At 39.0% G+C, this 26,844-nt stretch overlaps 1 protein-coding gene across 1 annotated transcript in view; it reads left to right on the top strand.

Annotated features, from left to right (window-relative positions):
• HDAC9 (histone deacetylase 9) overlaps nucleotides 1–26,844 on the top strand; it is a 455,800-nt gene that overhangs the window by 186,966 nt on the left and 241,990 nt on the right. Inside the window, exon 13 of the mRNA XM_015558167.1 lies at nucleotides 25,322–25,490. Coding sequence (XP_015413653.1) covers nucleotides 25,322–25,490 — 169 coding nt within the window. The remainder of the gene's footprint in view (nucleotides 1–25,321; nucleotides 25,491–26,844) is intronic.

Raw genomic sequence — 26,844 nt, 5'->3', positions numbered from 1 at the left:
GAACACCCTCCCACTCCTGGGAATGTTCACTGTTTACAATTTAGTGCAAATTTCCTGATCCCCCCCAAATGGTTCTTAAATGTTACTTTACATATTAGCTATTCCCCCCACTGATTTAAAGTTTATACTGATTTATTTTAATATATTTTTTAATACTACTGAGGATTTAAACTTGAAAGTAAAATTCTTCTCTAATTCCATAATGTGTGTCCTTTACTATTTGGGCAAATTTTCTTTAAAGCTTTTATTTTTGTATATATATATAGATAGATATATAATTATATCTATATATATAGATATATAGATAGATATAGATATAATTTACACAAAAATTGAATCCATATTAAATGTACAATCGTTTACAGTTGTTTGTTTACCATATATATTCTGTGATTTTTCCATGTTTGCTGGATATTCTTAAAAATCCTGTTTTACTGGAATAGCCATAATACCTTAAAATTAATACCTATTTAAGAAAATGGGTATGTATTAAAAAGGTATAGGTATATCTTAAAAAGGAATACCTACTTAAGACAATAAGTCTCATAGATGATTGTGACAGAGTAAAAAGCAAACTTGTTATGGTGTTGGAAGCTTCCAGAAGAAGAAAAAATGTCTACTTTATGGAAAGGTAATAGTTCTGAAAGTTTCAAAGTCTTAGAGCAATTAGAGAATTTGAATGTTTCCTCTACTTGCACAGCCGTGTGTGTGTGTGTGTGTGTGTGTGTGTGTGTGTGTGTGAGAGAGAGAGAGAGAGAGAGAGAGAGAGAGAGAGAGAGAGAATGTTTCAAGTCTGGATTTCTGTGAAGCACAAGAGTCTCATGAATGAGCTGCCTTGTTCTTATTAACTTGCCACCCTCTGCAACTCTTCATTGTCCCCTGCAGCCTTTTGCATAAAGATTGGTGACAGTGCAGTTACATTTCTAGAATTTAGTTTCCTAAAAATAACTGAAATAGCTAATGTGTTTATCAAGATAAGATCAAGAGCGAGGTTATCTTTCTGTGTATTAGTAACATCTTTCAGTCACGTTAAGCCTTAGATGGATTTATATTTACAGTTTTGAAGGAATGGTATTGAGTTGGTTACCTTTTCTTCTGTACAAACTCACTTAAAATACAATGGCTTAAAACAGTAAACCTACTTACTTCTCATGTATCTGCTGACCAGCTGGTTCTAAGCCAGCTCAGGATGGCTGAATGGTCTAGGACAGTAGTCCGCAAACCGCGGCTCGCAAGCCACATGTGGCTCTTTGGCTCCTTGAGTGTGGCTCTCCACAAAATACCATGTGCGGGCGTGCACGTACAGTGCGATTGAAACTTCGTGGCCCATGCGCAGAAGAAGATTTTCAGAAAGGAGATAGACGAAACAAGTATACAAGATGAGTGTGGAAGGGATCGACCTCAGCGAACGTACCTCAATCAGATTGAGGATGTTTTTAGCAAAGGCCAGTTTAGGAGTACCCTAATTAAGTTAATAACAATGTACCTACCTATATAGCTTAAGTTTAAAAAATTTGGCTCTCAAAAGAAATTTCTATCATTGCATGTTGATATTTGGCTCTGTTGACTAATGAGTTTGCCGACCACTGGTCTAGGAGGGCCTTTGTCGCCGGGCTGGGATGCGGGGTCCTCTCTCCACATGGTCACTCATCTTCCAGGGCTGGCCCCGGCCTGCTCATACACTGTGGTACTGGGATTCTCAGTAACTACAAGGGACGTGTGGCTGTGGGCAAACACTTTTCAGTGTTTGTGGCTGTCACATTTGGAGTTTATTATCTCACTGGTCAAGGCACAAGCTTGGAGTCACCATGGAAGGAGACTGCTTTAAGTCTTGTTTATAGGGAGGAAAGAGTCAGGGGGTCCTTGCTGCTACGTTATACCATCCTCATCTCTCTAATTTCTGATATCCATTTCAATTAGACAAATACAGAGCCTAATTTTTAAAACGTTTAATAATTGTTGCATTTATGTTTCTGCAAAGTTGATATTAGGATCAATAAGCTGAATATATTGAAAACCAGAAACTTGTTTTTGAAAAGAAACCTGAGAGTGTGTTTTTTTTCTCTCCTTAAGCAAAAACAAAACTAGGAAAACAAAACAGAAAAATACCCAACCCTGTGAGAGAGTTAGAATTTCTCCCAGCTTTGTCCTATCATTCTAGCCATTTGACATATTTAGGAAAATAATGAATACATGTGTTTAACACAACTGTGATCTGGCATGAGGGGAAGGGCATTTTTAATTCTATAAATTATCATGAAATATATTCTGTTATACCCATCTGCTTTAAAAAAATAACAACTTACTGTACAGTAGTACTACGGGACTCAACTGATTAGTATTTATATGTAGTTTTAGATGAAGACAGTTTCTTAAGGATAAACCATGTTTTGCCTAACGGGAACTGCAATGCTGTTTTAAATTTTTAATTTTCAAGAAAATAAAAATCAGTTACAAATATTTTCCCCATCTTGAGAAGACAGAATCCTGGGTCATTTGTAGATAAAAGCATCTCTCAATAACATGCCCAGTTCATATATGAAATACACAGGGAACATCTATTACATTCCAAAGACATTCCAGAGTCCAATGGATCTGTGAGATCCCGTAGATATGATTTCTGATAAATCCGTCTGTAGAGTGTGTGGAGGTAGAAGCATGCATACTGGAGACAGACTTGGGTTACAATTCTGACTGTTAATTGCTGCGAAACACTGAGCAATACCCTCTAATTTTCTGTTTCCAGAGGGATGAAATGGAGTTAAATACTCAAAGGGGATGTAGAAAAACGTCTCACTGTTAGTTGCCTTTCCTCCTCTCTTTTCACTCAGCTTTTTACTTTTTACTTCCTTCTGCTACTAACAGCCATTGAGACCTTCCTGATAAGTTGCAGGTAGGCAGTTTGAGAGCAAGGAAGGAGCCTGAATGTGTGATTCTGAGTTAATCTGAATATTGCCGCCCAAGCACAGAACAGGCTGCCGCCACCAGGGCCAGATCTGCCTTTCCATGGCTGTTTTCCTGTGTGTGCTTTTGCACAGACCTGGTCAATTTGTTGCATACTGACCAATGCATTGCTCTGCCTGCTGGAGCACTATTATTACTTAAGGAAAAACTCACACTCTTGGGCCATAATGAGAACTTAAAACATAAAAGCCAAACCTTACATGATTTCATGGATACACTGGTGGTGCCAGTAGCACCCCCAGAAAGTGGCTGGATGAGTGGGATGAAAGCTGGTGACTCTCAGACGCTGCCTGTAAGTCCTGAGCATTTCTGTGACTTGCTAGTAAATTTGTGCTTTCGCTAAACATTAGATGGCTTAATTTGCCAGTGGGTCAGAATCAAAAGCACTTCAGGACAACCATAAGGCTACCCTGAGAGAACCCAGGGACAAGCTAATTAGGAATAAAGAGGTGAGATGGAGAAGAGGGGGTATCTGGGTAATTTCACAGGGTGAAATCCCCACATAGGTGGTGGCAGCTCGGAAATCTGCATAGTAACAAACTTGTCACAAATCAAGGACAACTCGATGGAACAATTAGAATTAACATTTTACTCTGACATTTACCAAAAATCTCTGTCCACCTTTTACTCTCTGCAGCAAACACTGCAGTTTTAACACTTACCATTTACTAAGCTGCTGCCTAGCATTCATTTGTAAGGTATGCACTTCCTGCTACAAGAGTAAAGGAAGGTTATATCTTTTGAAATCCTCATATCCAATATGAATTATAAACTTATTCAATTGAATGACAGTTGCATATTTTGAAATCCGTACATACTAGAGGAATCCTGCACTTATTCCATTTGAATGACATATGTTAGAAGAATTCAAGAAAATATTAAACATTTTATGGTGGATAACATCTGTTTCAATGACCTCTTCTTCAAAACCTGTTTCATTTTACTCTTCCCTAAAACTCTCTAAATAGAATAAAAGACAACCAATATTCTGAGTATATTATTTACTTTCCCTTAATAAAAAAATCTGATATTCTAATGTCCATTCAATATAAAATAATACTTTAAATGTTTTATTTCTGAATAGAAGCTCAGAGGAAACTAAAAGCATTATGGATTTTGTAAGCAGTAATGTAATAATATAGCTGACTTCATATTTGCATCACATTATTATGGATAGTCAAATATCAGGAGAGCCCTAGCTGGTTTGTCTCAATTGATAGAACCTTGGGCTGTGGACTGAAGGGTCCCGGGTGTGATTCCCAGTTAGGACATATGCCTGGATTTCGGGCTAGATCCCCTGTAGGAGGCATACAGGAGGCAAGGGAGCAGTGATTATCTCTCATCAGTGATGTTTCTATCGCCCCCTCTCTCTCTCCCCCTTCCTCTCTAAAATCAATAAAAAATATATTTAAAAAAACACACACAAAAATCAGGATACACATTTCCCCCAAATAATTAATTTTTGAAATTAAATAAAATAATCAAAAATCAAAATAAGGGTACAATTCTGTTGTCAAATTACAATTATGCAAGTTAACAACTGATCTTTAAGAAGACAAAGATTTGTTAGAGCAAATCTATGTTTGCATTTCTCTGAATCTCTTGCCCACTCTTCTACATAGGAGTACAAACTGATATGTTCCCAATTCCATCTTTTTAGTATTATCCAATTTTTTAAGACAGTGAGCTAATGCATGAAACATCATAGCGTATTTACCAAGGATTCCAGATTGAAAGACTTGGGGAGAAAACAATGCAATGAGGTTAGCAGACAGGTCTGAAAGCCAAAGGGAAGAAACCTGATACCCACTCGCCAACCCCACCCCCTCCTCCTCTTGGGCAGTGTGGTATTCCTCCTTCTTCCTTCAGACAGAACAATGCAAGTGTGACAGGAGTTGTTCCTTCCCGCCTCCTCCTTCTCCACACCACAAGCAACACATTCAGCCCATTACTAATTTTAGCCACTTCCCTTTGCATGTTCCCACAACCAGGTCCTAGGCCAAGCCCTGACCTTGTCCTGCTTGACTAATGGGGCATCCCTGCCACTCCTGGGCTAGGGGAGGAGGGTGGCTGGGAGAAAAACAATATAAAAAACAGCCCTTCTAAACAAGAGACATGCCCTGCTGCCATGCAAGCGGCATCCGTTAAATCCTCTTTATTTGACCTCAATTATATGCTGGACACTGGCTGCATGCCGGACAAAAGCTCACAGTGTAGCACTGTGGATCTCAACCTGGGGGGATTTTGTATCATGGGAATTTGACAATGTCTTTAGACATTTTTGATGCTCCCAACTGGAGTGAGTTGGTATTGACATGTAGTTGGTAGAGGTGAAGGGTGCTGCTAAACATCCTGTAATATGCGGGACAGAGCCCACAACAAAGAATTATCTGCCCCAAATGTCAATAGTGATGAGGATGAGAAACCCTGGAAAGAGGACAAGTCACCCATGGTTTACATGAAAAGTGGTGTATGTCATGTATGATAAGAGTTTGGATAGGATACAGTAAGAAGAGGGATAATCATTCAGAGTGCATGACTGAGACAGGAAGGGCTCCGAGAGGAGATATGGTAGGCTGGGTATGCAGGTTAGAAACCAGAGGCATGAAGGATGAGGTACTGGTTACCCCCAGGAAGAGAGTGTAGAAATAGAGCCAAGAACTAGGGATGGAGCTCCAGGGAAGCTACCGTCTACAGGCAAGGCAAGAAGAATGTGCAAAGGGGATAATAGGGAGAATCCCGAGGGTGGAAGGCAGGAGCTGGGCTCTTTCTAAGGGAAATGGAAGCCAAAATAGATGATAGTTCAAAGGAGAATGGTTCACAATGTCAGTATGTCGGAGAAGCTGAGTGAGACAAACCAGAAGACTCTGTCTGACATTGCTAAGGAGTCACTGGTAACTTTAATAAGAGCAACCTCAAGTGAAGGAGGTTGAAGATAGAAGTGAATGGGAGGAGAGACAAAGTATAGATTTATCTTTAGGAAGCATGTTTATGGTTATAGAAGAGGAAAATTGAAAATAGTCTAATAAAGAATATATTTAAATTGTTACAAAGAGAATGTAATAACATACAACCTCTAAGGAACATGTTGGTGCGGCATATTTAAAACTTTTGAAAAATGGTCACAGTAAGTATAAAAAACAAGATGCAAACCTTTATGCAATTCAATGCCCAATTCTTTTTATAGACAGAGAACAAGAAAACTAAATAAATAAAACCAAGAAATTAACAGTTGTCATCCCCTGGGTGGTGTATATTATGGGCAATTATTATTTTCTTCCCTGAAAAATCTTTATTTTCCAAATGTTCTAAAATGAGTGTGCGTTGCTTTTAAAATTGGAGTAAAGTGTTTGTTTTTTTAAAGAAGCTTGGCTGAGAAAGAAAAGAGAAAGTTTTGGCAGTAACTTGAAGAGAATACAAGGAGGGGAAAGGGGTGTGTGTGTGTGTGTGTGTGTGTGTGTGTGTGTGTGTGTGTGTTTGAGTTGGAAGCAATGAGAGCATTTTTGTATGTTGAGGGGAGAGAGCCAGTACACCACGAGAGGCTGAAGATACAGGAGCATGGATGATTGATGGAGCACATCCCTCAGGGAGCGGGAGGGGATGGAATCCAGATCACAGGTGGTGGGATTAGCCTTGGCTAAGAGGAGAGGCATCGCTTCAACTGAAAAATGAGGAAAAGAGGTAAGGATGGATGTGGGTGCTGATAAGAATGTAGAGGAGGGGCAGGAAGTTGAGGGAGTTGATGTCTCTTGGCCTCTATTTCCTTTGTGAAGTAGAAGGTGAGGTCATTTGCTGATTGGGGTCAAGGGTTTACGGAGAATGATGGGGATTTGGAAGGGCTGCTAAGGGAGAAGAGGGAGGAAGGGGACCGGGGACACAGAGGCAGATTAACCAGCTGACTTGAGAGGCCAGCTGAGGCTGAAGACAGAATTTTTAATGGAGGGCACCTATTTCTGTGTCCACATGACGTTCTCTCCCAGCATGCTGTGACATTAATTTAAAAATAAAGAAAGTAAATGCTGAGGCTGGTCAGAAGGTTGCAGACGTTGGGGGAAGACGCTGAAGAAACCCCATTGTTTTGAGTGCTTAAAGCGATAAACAACATTGTTTATGCTGAAAGGGTGCAGAAATAAAGCCAGAAGAGAGAGGAAGGAATGCAAGTCACAATGAGGTCATAGCCAAGGGAATGGGACACAGGGAGGGAGAGAACTTGAATCATGAGAGGTTTTAGCTAAGAATGGGGTACTGGGAGGTATGATTCTAGTGATGAAAAATTACTAGTTAGAGGTGAGAGGTGTAAGTCCTTCAATGCCTCCAGAGACTCTCCAAGCTAGGATGGTCACTGGACAGTGAAAACACAACTTGTAGTCATATGTGGAACACAAAACTCTAACCCTATAAAATAAAGTTCTTTTTCTTCCTCCCTCTCTTTGTCTCTCTCTCTCTCTCTCTCTCTCTCTCTCTCTGTCTCTCTCTCTCCTCCCCCCTCCCCCACACACACATGCACACACACACCTACATGTACATAATTTGAAATATTGGTAAGAAAATAACATAGCTGTTAAAACAGATGACCAACCAAGCAAAAAGACCCTTGGACCTTGTTTCAATTCCAGGTGCCTAATTGCTCTATATAACATGAGCAAGTCACTTTCATATTAGAAAACAATTTTCTCAGTGGTGAATTCCATTCCATCTTTTTAACAACTTTTAAAAGAACTAGATTAAAATTTTAAAATAGATCTCAGAATTTTGGAAACCCCAAATACTAAACTTTGATTCACTCACTCAACAGAAATCTACTGAGCTGTACAATATGCATATATCTGTGACCAGTGAATCTAATAGTGAACAAAACTGATTTACTCTTCTCCTGCACAGGTTCAGAAGCAAATGGGGCAATTTAAGGGATTATAATACAAACCAGAGGCCCAGTGCACGAAAATTCATGCACAGGAGGTGGGGGTGTCCCTCAGCCTGGACTGTGCGCTCTCACAGTCCTGGAGCCCTCAGGGGTTGTCCTACTGACTGCTTAGGCCTGCTCCCCACAGTCTAAGCCACAGTCTGGCCTCTGTGGGAGGCAGCCAGGCCAGCCGATCAGGGGATGGCACTGCTCCCATCACCCCACTGCTACCACCTGGCCTCCCTCTGCGGGAGGTGACTAGACAGGCTGTCTCCATCACCCCACTGCTGCCACCCAGCCTCCCTCTACAGGAGGCAAACGGACAGGGGATCAGGGAACAGCACCACCCCCATCACCCCACTGTTGCCGCCAGCCTCCCTCTGCAGGAGGCAACTGGACAGGCCAATCAGGGAATGGTGGCGGCCCCCTCCCATTGCCATTACCTCCCTCTGCCAGCTGGCATGTGCCTGGGCTGGCCTGGCACTGCCTGCTTGCAGGCTCCGCCCCCCACTGACTGGTCGTTCTGCTTTCAGTTGATTTGCATATGACACTTGTATTATATAAGATAATAGGGAACCTTCCTTGCCCTGTGATTCAAATCCTTACCACATCCCAAGACCAATGTCAGGGTTCTTCCTAGGACCCTCCTAGACAGAGACCTTTCCTGAGAAATATCAGGAAAAAGGATTTCGGATATTTGTGATAAAAATTTGTTACTGTTTCATTTTATGTTACTTTTCTATCTATTCAAATATTTAAAATCTTGAATGTAAGTTTATAATCTCACTTCCAAACTTTTATTTAAGCATGCTCACACACACACACACACACACACACACACACGCGTGCGCGCGTGCGTAGATGTACACAAATGCACACACAGACACAAATACTAGTATATCCACTCACACATACATATATATATACACATACACACATATATATGCTGGTATGGAAAAAATAAAGCAAAATCAGATTTTAAAAGAAATTAAATATTCAGAATATTAGCCTAGCAACAGTCAGCATGTTGGAGATAGGGTGTATGTTGGTACATCTGTTCACCTTACAGATTACTAGCATTCATAACTAGGAGTTTAATAAAGGCTCTTTGATGAGGTAAATAAAAAAACTATGTGCCATGCCTCTAACAAAAAAAGCCCCTGAGTTTAAATAACAACAAAAAGAGCATGGAATAGAGAATGAAGTCTATGTAGCACATTTTATTGCTTTACTATGTAGTAGTAAAGATTAGCTAATTGTGCATGTGTAAATAAATACATGTGTATATTTACACATATAAATAAGTGTGAATTTTAAATTAACAATTGTAAATAACATACATTTCAAATTTGCATACAAATAGGACTTTTTAAAATTAACAATTTGATTTCCTTGTAATCTGAATACTTTCTGCAGGTCTAGTAATAGTTGCTAATAGGTTCTGAGTACCTACAATGTGCCTAGCAGTGTGCTAAATATTTTTAGTGGATCATCTCATTTATCTTTGACAAAAGTCTCTGTGCAGTAGATACTACTATTATTCAAAATTTACAAATTAAAAAAAAATGGGAAAACCAAGGTTTCAAAGAATAAGTGATGCCCTATCCTGTTTGGCTCAGTGGATAGAGTGATGGACTGCAGACCGGAAGGGTCCCGGGTTCAATTCCAGTCAAGGGCATGTACCTTGGTTGCAAGCTCCTCTCCAGCCTGGGCCCTGGTCATGGCTTGTGAAGAAGGCAATCAATCGATGTCTGTTTTTTCCTTTCCAATGTTTCTCTCACATTGATATCTCTCTCTGTCTTTCCTTCTCTCTTCCACTTTCTCTAAAAATCAATGGGAAAATATCTTCAGGTGAGGATTAAAAAAAGAATAATATGTGATTTGCCTATCATTGCTCAGCTGTTGAATAAAAGACCCAAAGCAATTTGATTTCAGAGCCCATGTTCTTCATCATTATTCCCCTTTTCCTCCAAGAAGAAAACAGCTAATTATGTTGACTGTCTTCTAAATGTCCTCTGGGACCACCTCCCTCTTTTGAACCTCTACGGAAATCCCAGCTCTGACTATGGTCAACAGGAATATTGCAGAGCCAGTCCCCTGTCTATCTTTGGTAGCCTGATTCCTGGGGTTCATTTGTAACCCATGTGACTGGCAGTGGTTACAAACTTGGTCATATTAGCATCCATTACCCACCTTTCTCTTTCTTGATAGTCCTTGACACTATAATGTTGAAAGAAGAGCCTGATTGACACTTCTCAAGTACTTCTGGACATGCTTTCAGGGCTCCCACATGTATTCAGGAATCAGAGTTGAGAACCACCAATACCTGCCATGATCAGCCTCGCCTACCTCCGTCCACACTTCTGTGGTTGCCTCCCGAGTTCTCCAGCTTTCTAATCCTCACTGCGCCAATTGGTCTTCCCTTGCCTTTAGCTCCCAATGAGATCTTCTGCCAGAAATGAGAAGAGTCCCTCTAGCCCAGCGGTTCTCAACCCGTGGGTCGCGACCCCTTTGGGGGTCGAACGACCCTTTCACAGGGGTCACCTATGACCATTGGAAAACACATATATAATTATATATTGTTTTTGTGATTAATCACTATGCTTTAATTATGTTCAATTTGTAACAATGAAAATACATCCTGCGTATCAGATATTTACATTATGATTCATAACAGTAGCAAAATTACAGTTATGAAGTAGCAAAGAAAATAATTTTATGGTTGGGGGTCACCACAACATGAGGAACTGTATTAAAGGGTCGCGGCATTAGGAAGGTTGAGAACCACTGATCTACTGAATGAACAAATATCTTAATTAATTATTTTGATCCCACCAAAGTCAAGGATTACTTACAGAGTTGTTTTAAATTACAATGCCTTTTCTATGATATTTAATTTTAGGTTTAAAGAAACACAAAGGCATTTCTTTAAAAAACTAAACATAGTCTTTTGAGGTGTATTATGTTACATTCATCTTAACAAATGTACCCTAGGATTATTGTTAAAGGTTTGGTTGTAGAGGAAACAGCAATTTTTCAATTTAAAAAATCAGTGACAAGTGTTTATTCTATTTAGGATGTTTTCTTACATGCTTCGAGTTGAGCTGTGAGCTTCCTCAAACACTTGTCTATTTTAAGGGGAAAATTTATTTTTTAAGAGGATGCTTGTGGTTAAATGTCAAAAGGAATAACAGTTAAACAATATTTTTTCTCTTTTTTCTTTCTTTTTTTTGTTAGCCAAATATTTTAGCAGTAATTGGTTTCTAGTTCAGCAAAAAAAAGAGACTTTGAATATTTTGCCTTTGACCCATACATGCTTTGGGAGAAACGGGGAAATGGACATAAAGTCACACATTTTCTGGAATTTGACATGTTTGGAAATGTGCATACAGCAATTGGATCCGGAGACTGGGGATAAAATATTGCGATTCTCCTCATGTTGAGCTTAGGAAGGTGCTTTCCTGGGCTGAGAGGTGAGGGCATAAAACTTTGTGCCTGATTCTGCCAGAATTCTGATCCTACTCCCTTGATTCAGCTTGTGATATGGTTGAACCCATGAGTTTCAAACAAATTCATTCACAATATATTGTCATGGTTAAAACTTGTTTATTAACAGAGAAACCTAAAAGTTGTAACTAGTAGGATATTATTTTGGCTAATAACTACATTTTTCTTAGAATTGTGATTCATAACTCTTTTTAAAAAATTATGGGTCACTTTGACCATGCTATTATTTCTAGACCATCGCTCCATTGCTCATGCTGTACTGTACATTGGCTACCAACCAGACAGAGGATGCTAGTCTAGGCCGTTGCACAATTTCATCAGCTACCCACAGCCCTGCCTCATGAGTCATATTGCTGTTTATAGATTCCTCACGATCTAAAAATGAGGATAGTTTTTGAAATATAAAATCTTACCAATCCTTTGTGCTTTGTGCTTTTTTTTGGATATTGTTTGCTGGCATGAATAATATGCTAATAAGACGAAGACCTCACTGGAAGCAACCAGTGAGCACCAGAGGCTAATAATTCATCTACCTTCAGCCCATCCTGTCTACAAGAAGCCACCACTTGGCTCTGGATGGAGAGTTGGTAGAGAAATAATGTGTGCTTTCTGTTGCTGGTGAGCACAAGCTCATTAATACAGCCTATCTGGTCTGCATCCCACTCTTGTGGTCTAGAATTTAGAAATAATGCCCTTGGATATGGGAGAGGGGGCATAATAAACATTCTTAAGTATTTGTCAAAGGCACCTTCTAGCTTACCAAATTTTTACTTTATAAAAAAGCACTTCACCTTCCAATTCTTATACATTGATCTACAAATTTTTTCCGATTACATTTTACATTCAATATTGTTTTGTATTATTTTCAGGTACATAGCAGAGTGCTTAGACAATCATATGCTTTACAAAGCAGGGTCTCCAATACTTCCAGTACCCACTTGGCACCATACAGAGTTATCACAATATTATTGGCTATATTCACTATGGTGTCCCTTTGACTATTTTGTAAATACCAAGTTATCTTCTTAATCCCTTCACCTTTTCCATACAGTTCCTAACCCTCTCCCCTCAGGCAACCATCAATCTATTCTCTGTGTTTATGAGTCTGTTTCTTTTTGGTTCATTTATTTTGTTTTTTAGATTCCACATATAAATTAAATCATATGATATTTGTCTTTCTCTGACTGACTTATTTCACTTGGCAATAATACCCTCTAGGTCCATCCATGCCATTGCAAATGGTAAGATTTCATTCCTTTATGACCCAGTAATATTCCACTTGATCTACATTTTAAAGATCACAAGCAATAAAAATATTTTAGCATGCACTCATGTACATAATTATGATATAGACATATAAAAATATAAACTATATATTTACAAATTATAATTGTACAACTATTATCAATGTATTATGTTATAAAACGTGTATAAAATAGAAATTAACAAAGTTGAGACAAAAGTGAAATAAACATTGTAAATAAATATTTTTATAAGTGAATGAGATAGAAACCTTTTGTACTATGATGAAAAAAGTGTTATTTTTAACAAGTTTATAGAGATATAATTCACATAAGTTAACTCATTTCAGCATATAATTCAATGGTTTATAGTTTATTCACACAATTGTGCAGCCATCAACATAGCCAATGTTGGAACATTTCCAGTCCCCACCAAGAGAAACTGTGCCGATCAGCAATAATTACCCACTGCCCCCACCTGGACTCTAGGAAACCACTAATATACTTTCTGTCTCCATAAATCAGTCTATTCTGAACACTTTATGTAAATGGAATTGTACAATATGCGGTCTTTTGTGACTGTCATCTTTCACTTAGCATAATGTTTTCCAGGGCTCAGCCATGCTCGAGTCCTTTATTACTTTTTTTTCTTTCCAATCCACACCACAGTATTATTAACTGTAGTCAACATGCTGCACCTTACATCCCTAGGACTTATTTAATCTAAAGCTGGAAATCTGTACCTTTGAGCGCCGTTATTGATTTTGCACCCCACCCTCCCAATCATTAGCCTGTTCTCTGTGGGCCCTGGCAGAGAACTGTGAGCAGTGGCTGCAGTTCCCATTCCTGCCTCTGGGTGGGGCTGGAGGTAGTCTCCGCGCCGAGGCTGGGACCGGAAATTCTTCCCGTAAGGCCGGAGCCTGGTGGACCTGCACCTGGACAAGGATGCAACAGCCGCTTTCATCAACAGAGACTCCACCTGCTGGGGGCCAATGCTGACCTCTCCGCGGCTCAGAAAGCTGGCCAACAGCGACCTTGCAGAGGAAGGTGCTGGGGGAGGCAGAATCCTACACTCGCACCTCGCTAAGGACATTAGGACAACGTTCAAGAAAGAGACGAGAAAACCGCGTGCAGCAGGGCTGGTCGGCCTCGGGGCCTTCTAGAACTAGGGAGTGAAGGCCCGGCCGAGTCCCTCTGTGTTTCGCAAGGAGCTGCACAACATCCCACATGGCACGACCAGGAGGCCCTGCGAGACGCCAGCATTTTGCAAGAACCGGGCCCCAGGGTGTGAGGACTGTGCTGGCGCTGAAGGCAAGTTCACCTTCCCCCGCGTGCAGCACCGCCATGCTCAGGGAGCGTGGCCTCGGGAAGAAACCGGCTCCTGCCCGTGCCTCTAGGGAACTGGGCAGGCATCCCTGTTGCTCCCGAGGTGGGTGGTGGCAAGAGAGGGGACTGCTGTGTGAGGCCCACGTCCCCACGCGCAGGAGGCCGCTGGCACGTGGGCGTCCCCTTGGGGGGCCCCCCACTCCGGTCCCACGTGCTGCTCGTGCTGCTGGGGCCAAGGCAGAGGTCACCAAAAGGCAGCTCCGGGTGCTATGTAAACAGTCCATAATGGAGACCTGGCCTCCCTGGTGGAAGCGGCTGCAGCACAGTGGCCCCGGGGCCGGGTCTGCATGGGGTGTCCGCTGGCACCGGGCGCCGGCCCGCGGGTGGGTCGGGAAGCCACGGCCTCCAGGTGCAAACCCTTGGCGGTCTCTCGCGGCCTCCACGTGCTCTCTTTCTCTGGGCCTCTGCCCGAGGCCGGGCCTCTGTTAGAGCCGGGCTCCCCGGCCTGACCCGGGCCTGGAACGGGCTTCTGTGTTTTTCTCCCCGGAGAGAGGCCTTTGCAGCCCCTCGTTCCCAGTGAGGATAGACTACCCAGTGCGTGTACTGTTTCTGAAATGTCTAAAGGCGTTGCTGCATTTTGCATTCAGCTGGGAAGTCATGTAAAGGGTGGTGCAAGCCAGCTCATGGCGCTGCCAGTGCCCTCGCCGGGCCTGGGAGGGAGGTGGCCTGGGGAGGCCTGTGCACCTGGCTTCTGGAGCCAACCCATCAGGTGACATTAAACACGGATGTTCCCAGCACAGCACAAATACCTCCCTCTTTCTGGCTACTCTCCCTGTTCTTTGTGTCGCCATGCAGTTCTGATATTTCTGGGAGGTTTGAGACTCCATTCTCCCTGCCCACCTGACATGACAGACCCTGGGGCAACTAGATTTCCCTTAAAACCTGCGGTCCACACGCTATGAGGACGGCCCTGGCCCCACAGGTTTGGGGGACTGTCAGGGTCTGGGGGACCTGACCCTGGGACTGCAGCTCTTCGCTTCTTGGCCTCAGGCCTCCAGGGCGCTGCCCACAGGTCAGAGGCTCAGATACCTCTAGTTCCATTTGATTCTGGAAGCTTCTGCCTGTGCCCTTTTTTCCTTCACCAATAACCTCATGAACCAAGTTCTCCAGCACCTAAGACATACCATTCTTCTTTTTAACATACAGCTCTGTTGTATATTAAATGTTTAGCATCGACAGCCTTTCTATAGAACACATTAGCTACGGCCCAGCTGGGTTGGAGGGCAGCCACTGTTGGCCCGTGGGGTGTGCCCTGTGAGGACTGTTTGCTCTGTGATCTTGACATAATAGATAGGTTTGTGTTTTTCTAAATTTAAAAATATTAAGACTGGATTCACTAAAATTTATTCTAAGAGAATATTTTGACTTCATATTTGTTTTAGGTATCTGTGTTTCATCAGATTACAGTTTAATGCCTGTTTCACCTGAAAATAGCATATGAGATTGTGTATTTATGAATGAGCAAAACAAAACAAAAACTTACTTTTTAAAAGTTGGGTAGTGTTAATAGATGAGTATACTATATTTTATTTCTCTTTCAGTTGATGGACATTTGGGTTGTTTCTACTTTGGGCTATGAGGAAACAGTGTTTCTATGAACATTCATGTATACGTTTTTGTGGGACATACATTTTCATTTCTTAGTTATGTACATATTTTGGAAATTGGCTGTGTCTTTTGGTAGCTCTACGTTGAACTTTTTGTTCCAGGCTCTAGGTTTGCGAGTGGGAGTATAACAGCGTAGTTAGGTTTCTCTTCACAGGTAGCTGGCGTCCAGTAGTCTCTCTTGGTCCAAGTCTGCATTGATATCTATGCTTGTTTATTATAACTACACACCTGCCACTTACCATATTTAACCACTTAAAATTGATACTGTAATAAAGTATATTTCAAACTTTTAAAACAGAATTAAAATGTACGTTTATTAGGCAATTTGTAAAATATAGGTCAGCCAAAATAAGAAAATATTAATCAATCCTAGTGTCAGTATTTAGAAATAATTGCTGTTAAATATCTTTGTTTCTTTAGATATTTTCTTAAAGTTTGCACATTTGAATCTTCTGTTCCAAATCCTCATTTTAAGTTCCCAGTTTACATCCTTCTGCACTAATTTCTCAGTCTCTTCAGTATCATTCTTTTATCATTTAAATGTATTTAATAATAATACCTTGAAATTCTAAAGACAAAGTATACTTACTTGTATGTGTTATTATATTAATTTATCTATCAGTGAAAGTTGGTAAAAATTAATGGATATCTTATGAATATCCATTATATTCAGGTACTTAAACTTATTTTTAAAAATATATTTTCATACTTTATTTTCTCATTTACTTTTACATTTCTAGATTTCTTTATTCTCTCTCACTTATTTTTTCTTTTTGTATTTTCTAATGAATGTTTGTTCCTTCTCTACGAAAATGTAGTTTTCAATAAAAACCATTTGTAAGCCATAATAATATCGATGTTTTGTATGTGCCAATGTATTATATATTTTAAAATATACTAATATACAGAGAAAGTAATAAAGATTATAATAATTAGCATCCATAACATCTAGCTTGAGACATAAAACAGAATAAATACAATTTGTATTTCCTATATATTTCTCTCCTATTTCATCTTGCTCCATTCCTTCTCTTCTGAATTTGCCTTTCACTTTTCTCATGTATTTCTTCATATTTTTATATTAGCATATTTATTCAAACAATATTATATTCACTTGCACATTTTTAAATGTAAGTAATTATCTTTATATACATTCTCTTGGTTGCTTTTCTTTCACTCACTATTTTTACTGTATATTTACTATCCATCTTCACTTTTACTAAATGTCAGCTGGCTGTTCTTTAAAGTGATTGTAACAATTTAGTCTCCTATAAGCACTCTGATTTTCTTTTGCCCTATATTTTCACTAGTGCTTGGTATTATAAGACCTTTCATTTTCTGATCAGTCTGATTCGTATAAAATGGTATTTCATGTGGGTTTTAATTTGTATTTTATTGATTACCAGTGGAGTTGTTTCTATTGATATGATTGTTGGATTATTAAAATTTGTGTGGATTTTTTTCTTTGTACCTTTTTTTCATTTCTCTGGCCCTATTTGTTTTTAGAATTCGTGTTGTAGACATTAAACATTGTTTTATGTCATGTTTGGCAAATATTATCCCTACTTTTCTGGCTTATGATTTTAAAAGGTATTTTAATTCCTTCCTAAACATTAGAATGCATTTTACATTTCAGTTTTTTTTTTTAATATATTTTATTGATTTTTACAGAGAGGAAGGGAGAGAGAGAGATAGTTAGAAACATCGATGAGAGAGAAACATCGATCAGCTGCCTCCTGCACACTCCCCACTGGGGATGTGCCCGCAACCCATGTACATGCCCTTGACCGGAATCGAACCCAGGACCCCTTCGTCCGCAAGCCGAGGCTCTGTCCACTGAGCCAAACCGGTTTCGGCTACATTTCAGTTTTTAAATCCACTTTCACTTGTTGTTTTTTTGCAGGTAATATTAGGCAGGTATCTAAACTCATTGTTCCCCTTATGGATAACCATTGCCCTGACTCACTGATTGACATTCCTTGTTTATCTCCTACGCTGTAGGTCATCTCGGTTACATATTAAGTTTCCATATGCTCGATCTGCTCTGGGCTCTCTATTCCACTAGTCTATTTTGTATAATACCCTGTGGTCTTAAATGGTTTAGCTTTTAGTATGTATAAATATCTGGTTGGGCCTTAGTCTTTATTTCCAAAATTCTTTTGGCTATTCTCTCCTTTCCTCTCCTATACAAAATGTAGAGTCAGCTTAGGATTTCCAGAAATATAGTTTAATTTGTGAAGACCTGTTATGCTTATGATATTGATTCTGTCGCGGAATATAATGTATCTTTTCATCCACTTACTTTACATTTCTGACTATAGTGTGGTGAGAGTACACGATCTATATGATATTAATTCCTATTTTTTCAGTAAATATATATAACAAAAGACTTACCATCTTAACCATTTTAAGTGCATAGTTCAGGGGTATTAAGTATGTTCATGTGACCATCACCACCATTTATCTTCAGAAATTTTTCATCTTCCCCAGTTGACACTCTGTATCTACTAAACAATAAGCCTCCATTTCTCACTCTCAACCCCTGACAGCCACCACCTACTGTCTGTCTCTGAATTTAACTACTCCAAGTATGCCATATAAGTGGAATCACAGAGTATTTGTTCTTTGTGGCTGGCTTATTTTTCTTAGCATAATGTCTTCAAGATTCATCCATGTTGTAGAACATGTCAGAATTTCCTTCTTTTTTAAGCTGAATAATATTCCATTGTAAATATTAATTTCTTAAGTTTGTTGACAGTTGCTTTATTGTATTGGTCAATTTTTAAATCATTACATGTATGCTTAAAAGAATATATGGTTATCAGTGGCAAATTCCAATATATATCAAACCTAGTGAATTGTGTTATTTGAATTGCCTGTAACCTCAATTGTTTTGTTATAAATTTGTTGTAACCCCATTCCATGATGTGGATTTTTCAGCTTTCCTTTAGAGTTCTGCCAATTTTTGCTTTTTACCTTCTGAGCCTATGTTACTAGGTTTAGGAAAAAAATTGGTTGAGTTTTTCTGCTACTTATTTCATATGTACCCTTATATGGTCTCTAATATTTTTCAACTGAAGTTTATTTTGTCTGTTTTACCATGCCTAGACAAGGGTTTTGCTTTTTTTGGTCTTGTTTTCATTAGTATTTTTCTGATGTCTTCATAGAACCTTTTAATTTGTTCTTGCTCTGTCAAAGAAAATAGACTTTCTGTTTTTAAAATTTGATTTGACTGTCTCCGTCTTTTAACTAGTAAGTTGAGTACATTCACATCAACTGTGTTTAGTGATAAATGGGGATTTATTTCTAGCATCATATTTGTGGATTATATTCAGCTTTTTCAGAAAATGCTTTATTTTTTCTCCATTTATTTTTAGATTGCTTATTGGTTTTGCTTCTCTTTCAAAATCTTTTGTCTGCTTGAAAGTTATGCACATTATTTCTATTTATTTAAGAGTTACTTTTAAATGATTAACATGTTTAACTTTAAAAGTCTAAAATTAACCAATATTGATTGCTACATCCATCCTGAATAATACAAAGATTTTAGAACATGTAAATTCCCACTAGCCCTTGGCATCTTAGAAGATAACCTTAGGCATATTTATGATTCTAATTTTCTATAAAAGCAAGACTTTGGAAATTCAAAACAATACAAACCAGAAAGAAAATTCAGTTTGCTCAGAACTCCAAACAAGGAGGAAAATATACTTTAAAGACGTGGCTTTAGAAATAGAATTTTATTTTTTCCTAATTATTTTTCATGATCTTCTTTCTGTTACTTTGAGCTCATATCCTTTATTAAACTACTTTAAATAATTCTGAGTACTTCAAAGATTAAACACTATAATTGGTGATTTCTGTTCTTGATCTTGCAGAAATTGCATGATGATATTGATTATAGGACACAATGAGTAACCACCCACAAGTCTGGAAGAATATGCAACCATCCAGAACAAAGTGAAAACCCCGAGGCCATAAAATAGGTCCCTAAGCAGGGGCAACAAGAAAGCAAAACAAATCCAAACAGAAACAAAACCAAAATGACTGCTATTATAAAAATAAAATAAATTTAAAAAGAACCTTGAAGTCTCCTTAGCCCAGGGGCTTTATGACCTCATATTTGCCATTAGTAAGTCACCCCCAATGAATATTTTACTCTAATCGAGAACATTGTGTTCATCATACAGAGAGAACTTCAGGACGTATCCCTACTCATTTTTCAAGTAGATGGCAGTGCTTATCTACCATAATTTAGGAAGAATTTGGGCCCCAATGACACTGATGTCTTGCGAGGCTTCATTGAAGAATTTATAAAATAGATGCATAGTAACTCTTCTGTGAAAGTTGCATTTTTTATCAGGGGGAGGAGACAGATTATGTTCAGGCATAGAGGTGTGAGACAACTTCATATAACAAAAGATTGTCTTATGCATCTCAATATACTTGAGAGATTTACCTGAATCACAGTTTGGCAAAGTAACCAATCAAAACAAAGTTCCCAATTAACGAAAGACTAATATTTGCATAAGGAACAGACTCAATATTGCATATTTAAAAAGACAGTTTCATCAAAAATGCTTTTTGGAAGGAGGGGATGTTAATTATTCATTTAATGGGAAACACATTTCCAGTGGCACTCAATAGATGAAAGGTTAATTTGGGTATCCACCTAATTTTTTAATAACAATAGATTCTGGACTGATTGACATTTTATTTTTCTGACAATTCAAGCGAGAAACATCTTTCATATTTGCTAGAAGTATGGAAAATAACCAGAGATAAGATTATTTCAATAAAATTGCTAATAGAGAAAAAGGTTTAGCGAAACATTTTAATCAATTCCAGCTACAAATGAAAAAAAAAATCTAAATTTTAAACCTCAAGAAGAATGCTTTTTTATTGGAGAGGAGTAATCGCCATCAGAAATAAAAGTGGCCTACCATTTTGTGATACTATGCTGACTAACATGCACCATAATAATGTGTGCTTTACTGGATTTGTCAAGTTTTTCCCTTTACATAAAAAGCCATACTTAATTTGTGACAGCATATGATCATAGTCAACTCTTTTGAAAGTGAATAAACCCTTCTCTCTTCTATAGTTTTATTTTTCTGGCAGAAGCTTAAAAAATATTTGATCCATGTCTACTCTTAGGTCCAAAGATTATGAATCTGTCCTAATGAAGTGTTTGAAAGTTTCACCTGTTTATTTTAAATAACATTTACCATTTTTCTTAAAGTTTTAATGTAAGGGAAATGCAGAAAATTTAGAGACTGCATAAAAGTACAAAAGAAAAGCAATCCTCAAATCACTCATTTATTTCATTATTGCTTGGCTGTAATACTAAATCATTTCAAGGTATTGTCCTTTGATACTTTTTTTTGTCTGGTATCTATTTTCTTATATTTTTCATTAACCATTCCTTGATTCTTTTATGTTGTGATTGCTTATAAGATGCTTTCTTGATTTATCTTATTTTACAGTGAGATCTTAAGGATGACCACATATCTCCTTTCTAGTCATTATTTTATTCTTCGTAGATTAACACCAGCTATGTGTGAAACACTGCATAGGAATATATGAGTCAATGGGCAAAGCTCATACCCTTACGAAACTTACTAGGGATAAAATACTTGAATTTTCGATAGCAGCATGAAAGATTAGGTGTCATGCTTAATTCCTTTCTCTGTCTATACAGCGCAGCATGGGATTTCTTTCTTCTACATGCACAATAGATGCTGGATGGACACATATGTGATGAATAAATAGTGACTATCGAATAAGTAGTTATCTGCCTCTTACCTGCACTGTCATATTCCTAAAAGCAGAGATGGGATAAATAAGATTTTTCTTGCCTCATTGTGAAGTTCTATAGTAAAATGTAACATTTGTATCTGCTTACTAATTGGCAACCTGTTGTTCCATTATCTCAAAGGCGGCCAGTGAAGCCCAAGTAAAAGAACAAATATGCACTATTAAAAGAGAAGGACTCTATTGGTGTTATTCACATGGAGTTCTTACAGTGTTGAGCAGGCATCCTATATAATAAAAGGCTAATATGCAAATTGACCAAATGGCAGAACGACCAGTCTCTGTGATGCGCACTGACCACCAGGGGGCAGATGCTCAACACAGGAGCTGCACCCTGGTGTTCAGTGAGCTCCCACAGGCGGAGCACTGCTCAGCCAGAAGCTGAACTCACAGCTGGTGAGCACAGTGGCAGTGGTGGGAGCCTCTCCCGCCTCCCTGGCAGCGCTAAGGATGTCTGACTGCTGGCTTAGCCCCCCAAGGGCTCCCGGACTGCGAGAGGGCACAGGCCAAGCTGAGGGACTCGCCTCTCCCCCCCTCCCCCCAGTGCACAGATTCCATGCACCGGGCCTCTAGTTGAGAGATAAAGACATTTAGTAACCCCAGGTATCTAAAACATGGTTATGTATTGGAAAAAACAACAACAACCATGGCCTTTAATTTTCAAATATCTGTTAAATATTTTTAATGCATAAATAATTAGCTTCAAGAAAACATAATAAAAGACATAGAAAGCAGCAGAAAATAAGTTCACAGATGAGTTAGACAGAATCCCTGTTTGAAAAAGCTTTCAATATTATACATGAAAAGATAATTTCTCACACATACATGTGTAAAATGTATCTAGAGCTTCCCTCCACTCATCACCTGGCTAATTAAATTTCTCCTTCACATCTCAAATTGAACGTCACTTTCTTAGAAGTCCCCTACTTCTACACCAGGTTTTTTTCTATCAGGCTCTTTATGTGTGTGTGCCTTTTTTATGGCATTCTGCATTTTTCTTATACAAACTCATATTCATAATCACATTAAATTTATAAATATTTAGTATTTGTCTTTTCACTACAGACAATAAACATAGAAAAGGCTCAACATGCCAACAGTGTATCTGGTACAGAGTATGACCAATAAGTAGTTATTGCATGTAATAAGTCTAATATAGAAAAGACGATGACAGGGAAAAGGATTGAGAAAAAACAAAATGTGATGGGAATTTAATGGAAAGTGAAAACAGATTTAATGTGGGACCTCATATGTGGGTCTGTGTAAAATTTGAAGTGGACCTTCGAGGATGTGTGTGAAGCTCCATGGACAAGCCTCCAGGGGATGGTACAGAAAAGATAGATTGATGGGAGCACTAATGAGCAGGGCCAACATAACCATTAGGTACAATAAACACTGGGCTAGAGCCCATAATCTCCCCCCCCCCTTTTTTTAATCCTCACCCAAGGATATTTTTCTATTGATTTTTAAAGAAAGTAGAAGAGAGAGGGAAAGATAAAAAGAAATATCAATGTGAGAGAAACCCATCAATTGGTTGCCTCCTGCACGTGCCCTGAGTATGGCCCAGGCCAGGGAGGAGCCTGCAACCGAGGTTCATGCCCTTGATCAGAATCAAACCCAGAACCCTTCAATCTGCAGGCCAAAGCTCTATCCACTGAGCCAAACACATTATAAATCCACTACACATTATAAATGCTAATTTTTCATCAGAAAAAATAAACATTATAATAATGAATTTAGTGTATGCCAATGTAAGCATAAAATATAATTTTTAATTTTATTTTTTATAGAGGAAGGAGCCCAAGGAGGTTAGGGTGCCCAAGGCCCATGAAAGTCTTAATGCAGTGCTGGGATGAGTTTGTTATGTGGTACATGGTATTTTGGCCAGAACGTAGAAAAGGGTTAGATCTGGGGCTGCAGATGCAGGTTGGTCTCAGGGCAAGGAGAGACCAAATGACAGGCTGGGGAAGTTCTTCAAACTTTGATTTACTTCAGGGAATTCTGTGTTAACTTTTCCTCACAGGAGGGCTCTAGGAAGAGAATTCTTGCAGGAAGGAAGAGCATGGATTGTGTTTAGGAGTAGGGTGATTAACTAAGGGCCCTTTTGCCGTTGTTCAGATGAGGGTTAAAGAGGAGATCATGTATGAAGAGATGGAGGGATGGATATTACTATCATTCAGGTAATATCTACCCATGTGTTTTAGATCATATAGTACAGAAAAGCTGCCTTTTCCTGAAAGAAAACTCCAAAAGTCCTGATTACATATTTACATTCTTGCTTCTTATAGATCCATGAGAGAAGGGACATTTACTGTGGAGATGATCAGGATAATCAAGAGAGTTAGACTCTTGGAAAAGTGTTAAACTGTTATAACTAGAAGTAGATCTTGACCAAGACATCCTAATCATTGAAGCAAACGCCCAAAGCTTCAGCATGTGACAAGTGGCTGCCAATTGATTAATGGTTCAGTTATCTACAAGTCAAAACAGAAGTAGCAATATATACATCAATTATAAGCTATTATAAAATTAATTTTAAATGACTCTTAACGTATTTCTAAATTGGAACATCTCTGCCTACCCATGGTCTATAACTAAATAAATGTTTACAATCATAACTCTTGTTTCTATGTAGCATGAACTCCTATGTGGAGAAATGTATAATGACATTAAACCAGATGATATGTACTGTGTTGTAGATAGGTTAGCATTCTCAGTAATTAGTACACTGAGGATGTACCAAGCCTGAAACATCCTAAACTAGAAATACAAGATGAGTATGACTATAATGGCATAGAGTGGGTGGTAGGGGAACACCTAACCTAACAGGAAGTTTGAAGTAAGGCCTCATTAGGGACAGGTGATGTTTGCATCAAGTCTTGAAAAAGTAAATGCTAGCCAAGTAGATCAGAGCAGAAGGGCATGTACATTTTTTTAAAATTATAGGAATATGAGTTGTATTTAAAAGACTCTGTTAATCTTTTGGAGTATCAGTTTCCTTATCCAAGGCACGCGATGGTCATCTTTGCATCACTGTTCAGTTGTTTTTCATGTTAAAAATAAAAGAAACATAAAAAGCAACTCAAAGGTTATGGTGTTACAAAGAAGAAATAGTCACTGATAGTTAATAGTTATCTGTATTTTAGAGATTGTCCTTTTTGGAGACAGGGGAATAGACTAAATGAATCTTCCAAATTCTGGTTCTTTGATTTGATAGCTTGAGAACTATGAAACATGATAACATTGTTAAACACTGAGATTATATTTAATACTCTCTAAAAGAAACTAATGATTTTTATAGTATTGAGATTATATCAGACAACCCACAAAAATTCTTCACCCTCTTATCATGGTAACAAGAGCGAAAGGTGTCAAATCGAGCCCATTAATTGGTAATTTTTAGCAGCTCCTAGACTTCATTAGCAATATTACCGAAATGAATCAAGACGGAATTTTCAGAATCGAGCTCATTGGCAGTTGGAAAGCGGTTGAATTGTTCTCCCAGTCTGTGTTGCAACAATCCTGGGGCTGTATTTAAAACGTTGGTATCAAAATAGGAAATGAGTCCAAGTCGACATCTCTGTTGTTCCTCTTGAGGTTAAAGGTCTGTTTCTTTCAATCAGTTCAAACTGACAGGCCTCCTGCCATCACCTCCTCCTTAGCCAGGCAGGCAGGCCCTGGCTGTCAGTGGGAAAACATCTGTTGAATGGATTTATTGACTAGATCTTGTTTTGTTTTGTTTTTCTCTCCCTTTCTCTATGTTATTTTTTTCTTTTGCCTTCACACCGTTTATGATGTTGCTGACCTGATGAACTTAATTTGTTGACATGTCGTCCTCAGTGTCTCCCTCGATGCTGATCTCACATTTCTTTCTACTGTGCTTTTTTCTTGGCAGCAGCCCTTCCTGGAACCCCCGCACACACGTGCGCGCCAAGCTCCGCTGGCTGTGGCTGGCATGGATGGATTAGAGAAACATCCTCTTGTCTCCAGGACTCTCTCCTCCCCTGCTGCCTCCATGTTACCCCACCCAGCAGTGGACCGCCCCCTCCAGCCTGGCTCTGCAACTGGTAGGAATCCCCAAAGACTCTCCCTAATAGGCAGGCTAAATGTACCGTTCTTGTAGGATTAACCGATTTAAATGCTCTGAATAACTCCAACAGCAGAACGCTCCATTTTAACCCAAAGCAACCTACATTTTATGAGGTTAGATTGGCTGCAAGACAAACAGCACATCTGATAAATCTTGGGCTTAGTATTAATAGCCTCATAAATTGTTATCATTCAAGGACCTGGAAAACACATCAACAGGTGCATGGGTCCCTTTTGGAAACAAAAATCCCTACAACTTTTTTTTTTTTTTAGCCGTGTTCCGCAATCTCTTCCTACTCACAGTGCTGGCCGCTAGGAAATTTATGATGCTCAGTTACATTGGAATCTAAAGAGTGTCCCTCTCTCAGTTGTTTTTCTTGTGTTTTTTTTTTCTGTTGTTGTTGTTTGTTTGTTTTTGTTTTACTGTTTTCTTCTGACTTCCCATGCAAGTGCCTCATAAAAGACAAAGGTGCCAAGCAAACCAAACTTAATTCTATATAATTAGTTCCACTTCCATTTATTATGGCACCACCAGTTAGGCTGTTCAACCAATCTATTCCTTTGCTTACGGCTGTCTTTAATATTTCGGCACCTGGCTACCGAGGACAAGAAACCAGATAATTCCAATGTCAGAGGAAGGTCAAGTCTAGAACACATACAAAAAAAGGGGTGCTGTTCCCTCTAAAAAGGAACTGTGCTGTATTCCTTTCTATTCCTTGGACCCTGTTCTTGCTCTCAAACTGGCTGTTCAATGAAAGCTATTGCAGCCTAAGGAATCTAATTTAGATGAGGCTCATAATTTAGATGCAGCTCAGGGAGAATTCATAGGGACCTCCCCCAGAGGCTCTCGTAGGTTATCTGACTTATTTTTTAATCAATTTGGAGGATTTGGAGTTTCTTTGTGTGGCTTCTGTGACCTCATGCAACCCTTTTTGCTTAGAAAAGTTAAAATACCTTTTATGAAATTACATTCCAAAGCCTTCGTATCATTTTTTTTTAATTTAAAAATCAATGAATGAAATGGGCAAGTTTTTTAACCTTGACAGTCATCTTTAAAAAGTATGTATGAGAGCTACTTTTTATAATGTGTTTTACCACAAGCCAACATTTTATACTAGGAGCTACGGGCTGGGCATATTTGGATATATTTCTTTTACCACATTAGCCACTGCCTCTGATCCCTTCATTTCTTGGAGCAGAGCAGACCTGTCCCCGGCGACCCAGGGCCGCAGCCCAGTGCGAGCGGAAGCCACTTGGATCCATCATGCCTGGTTCTATCCCTGGTCTTCAGAGAGTTTTTGTTCAAAGCCCAATACATGACGTAGAGGAATG

This window comes from Myotis davidii, unplaced genomic scaffold (genome assembly GCF_000327345.1).
Source record: "Myotis davidii unplaced genomic scaffold, ASM32734v1 scaffold168, whole genome shotgun sequence".
Taxonomy (NCBI): Eukaryota; Metazoa; Chordata; class Mammalia; order Chiroptera; family Vespertilionidae; genus Myotis; species Myotis davidii.
This window is presented reverse-complemented; position numbering and strand designations above follow the sequence as displayed.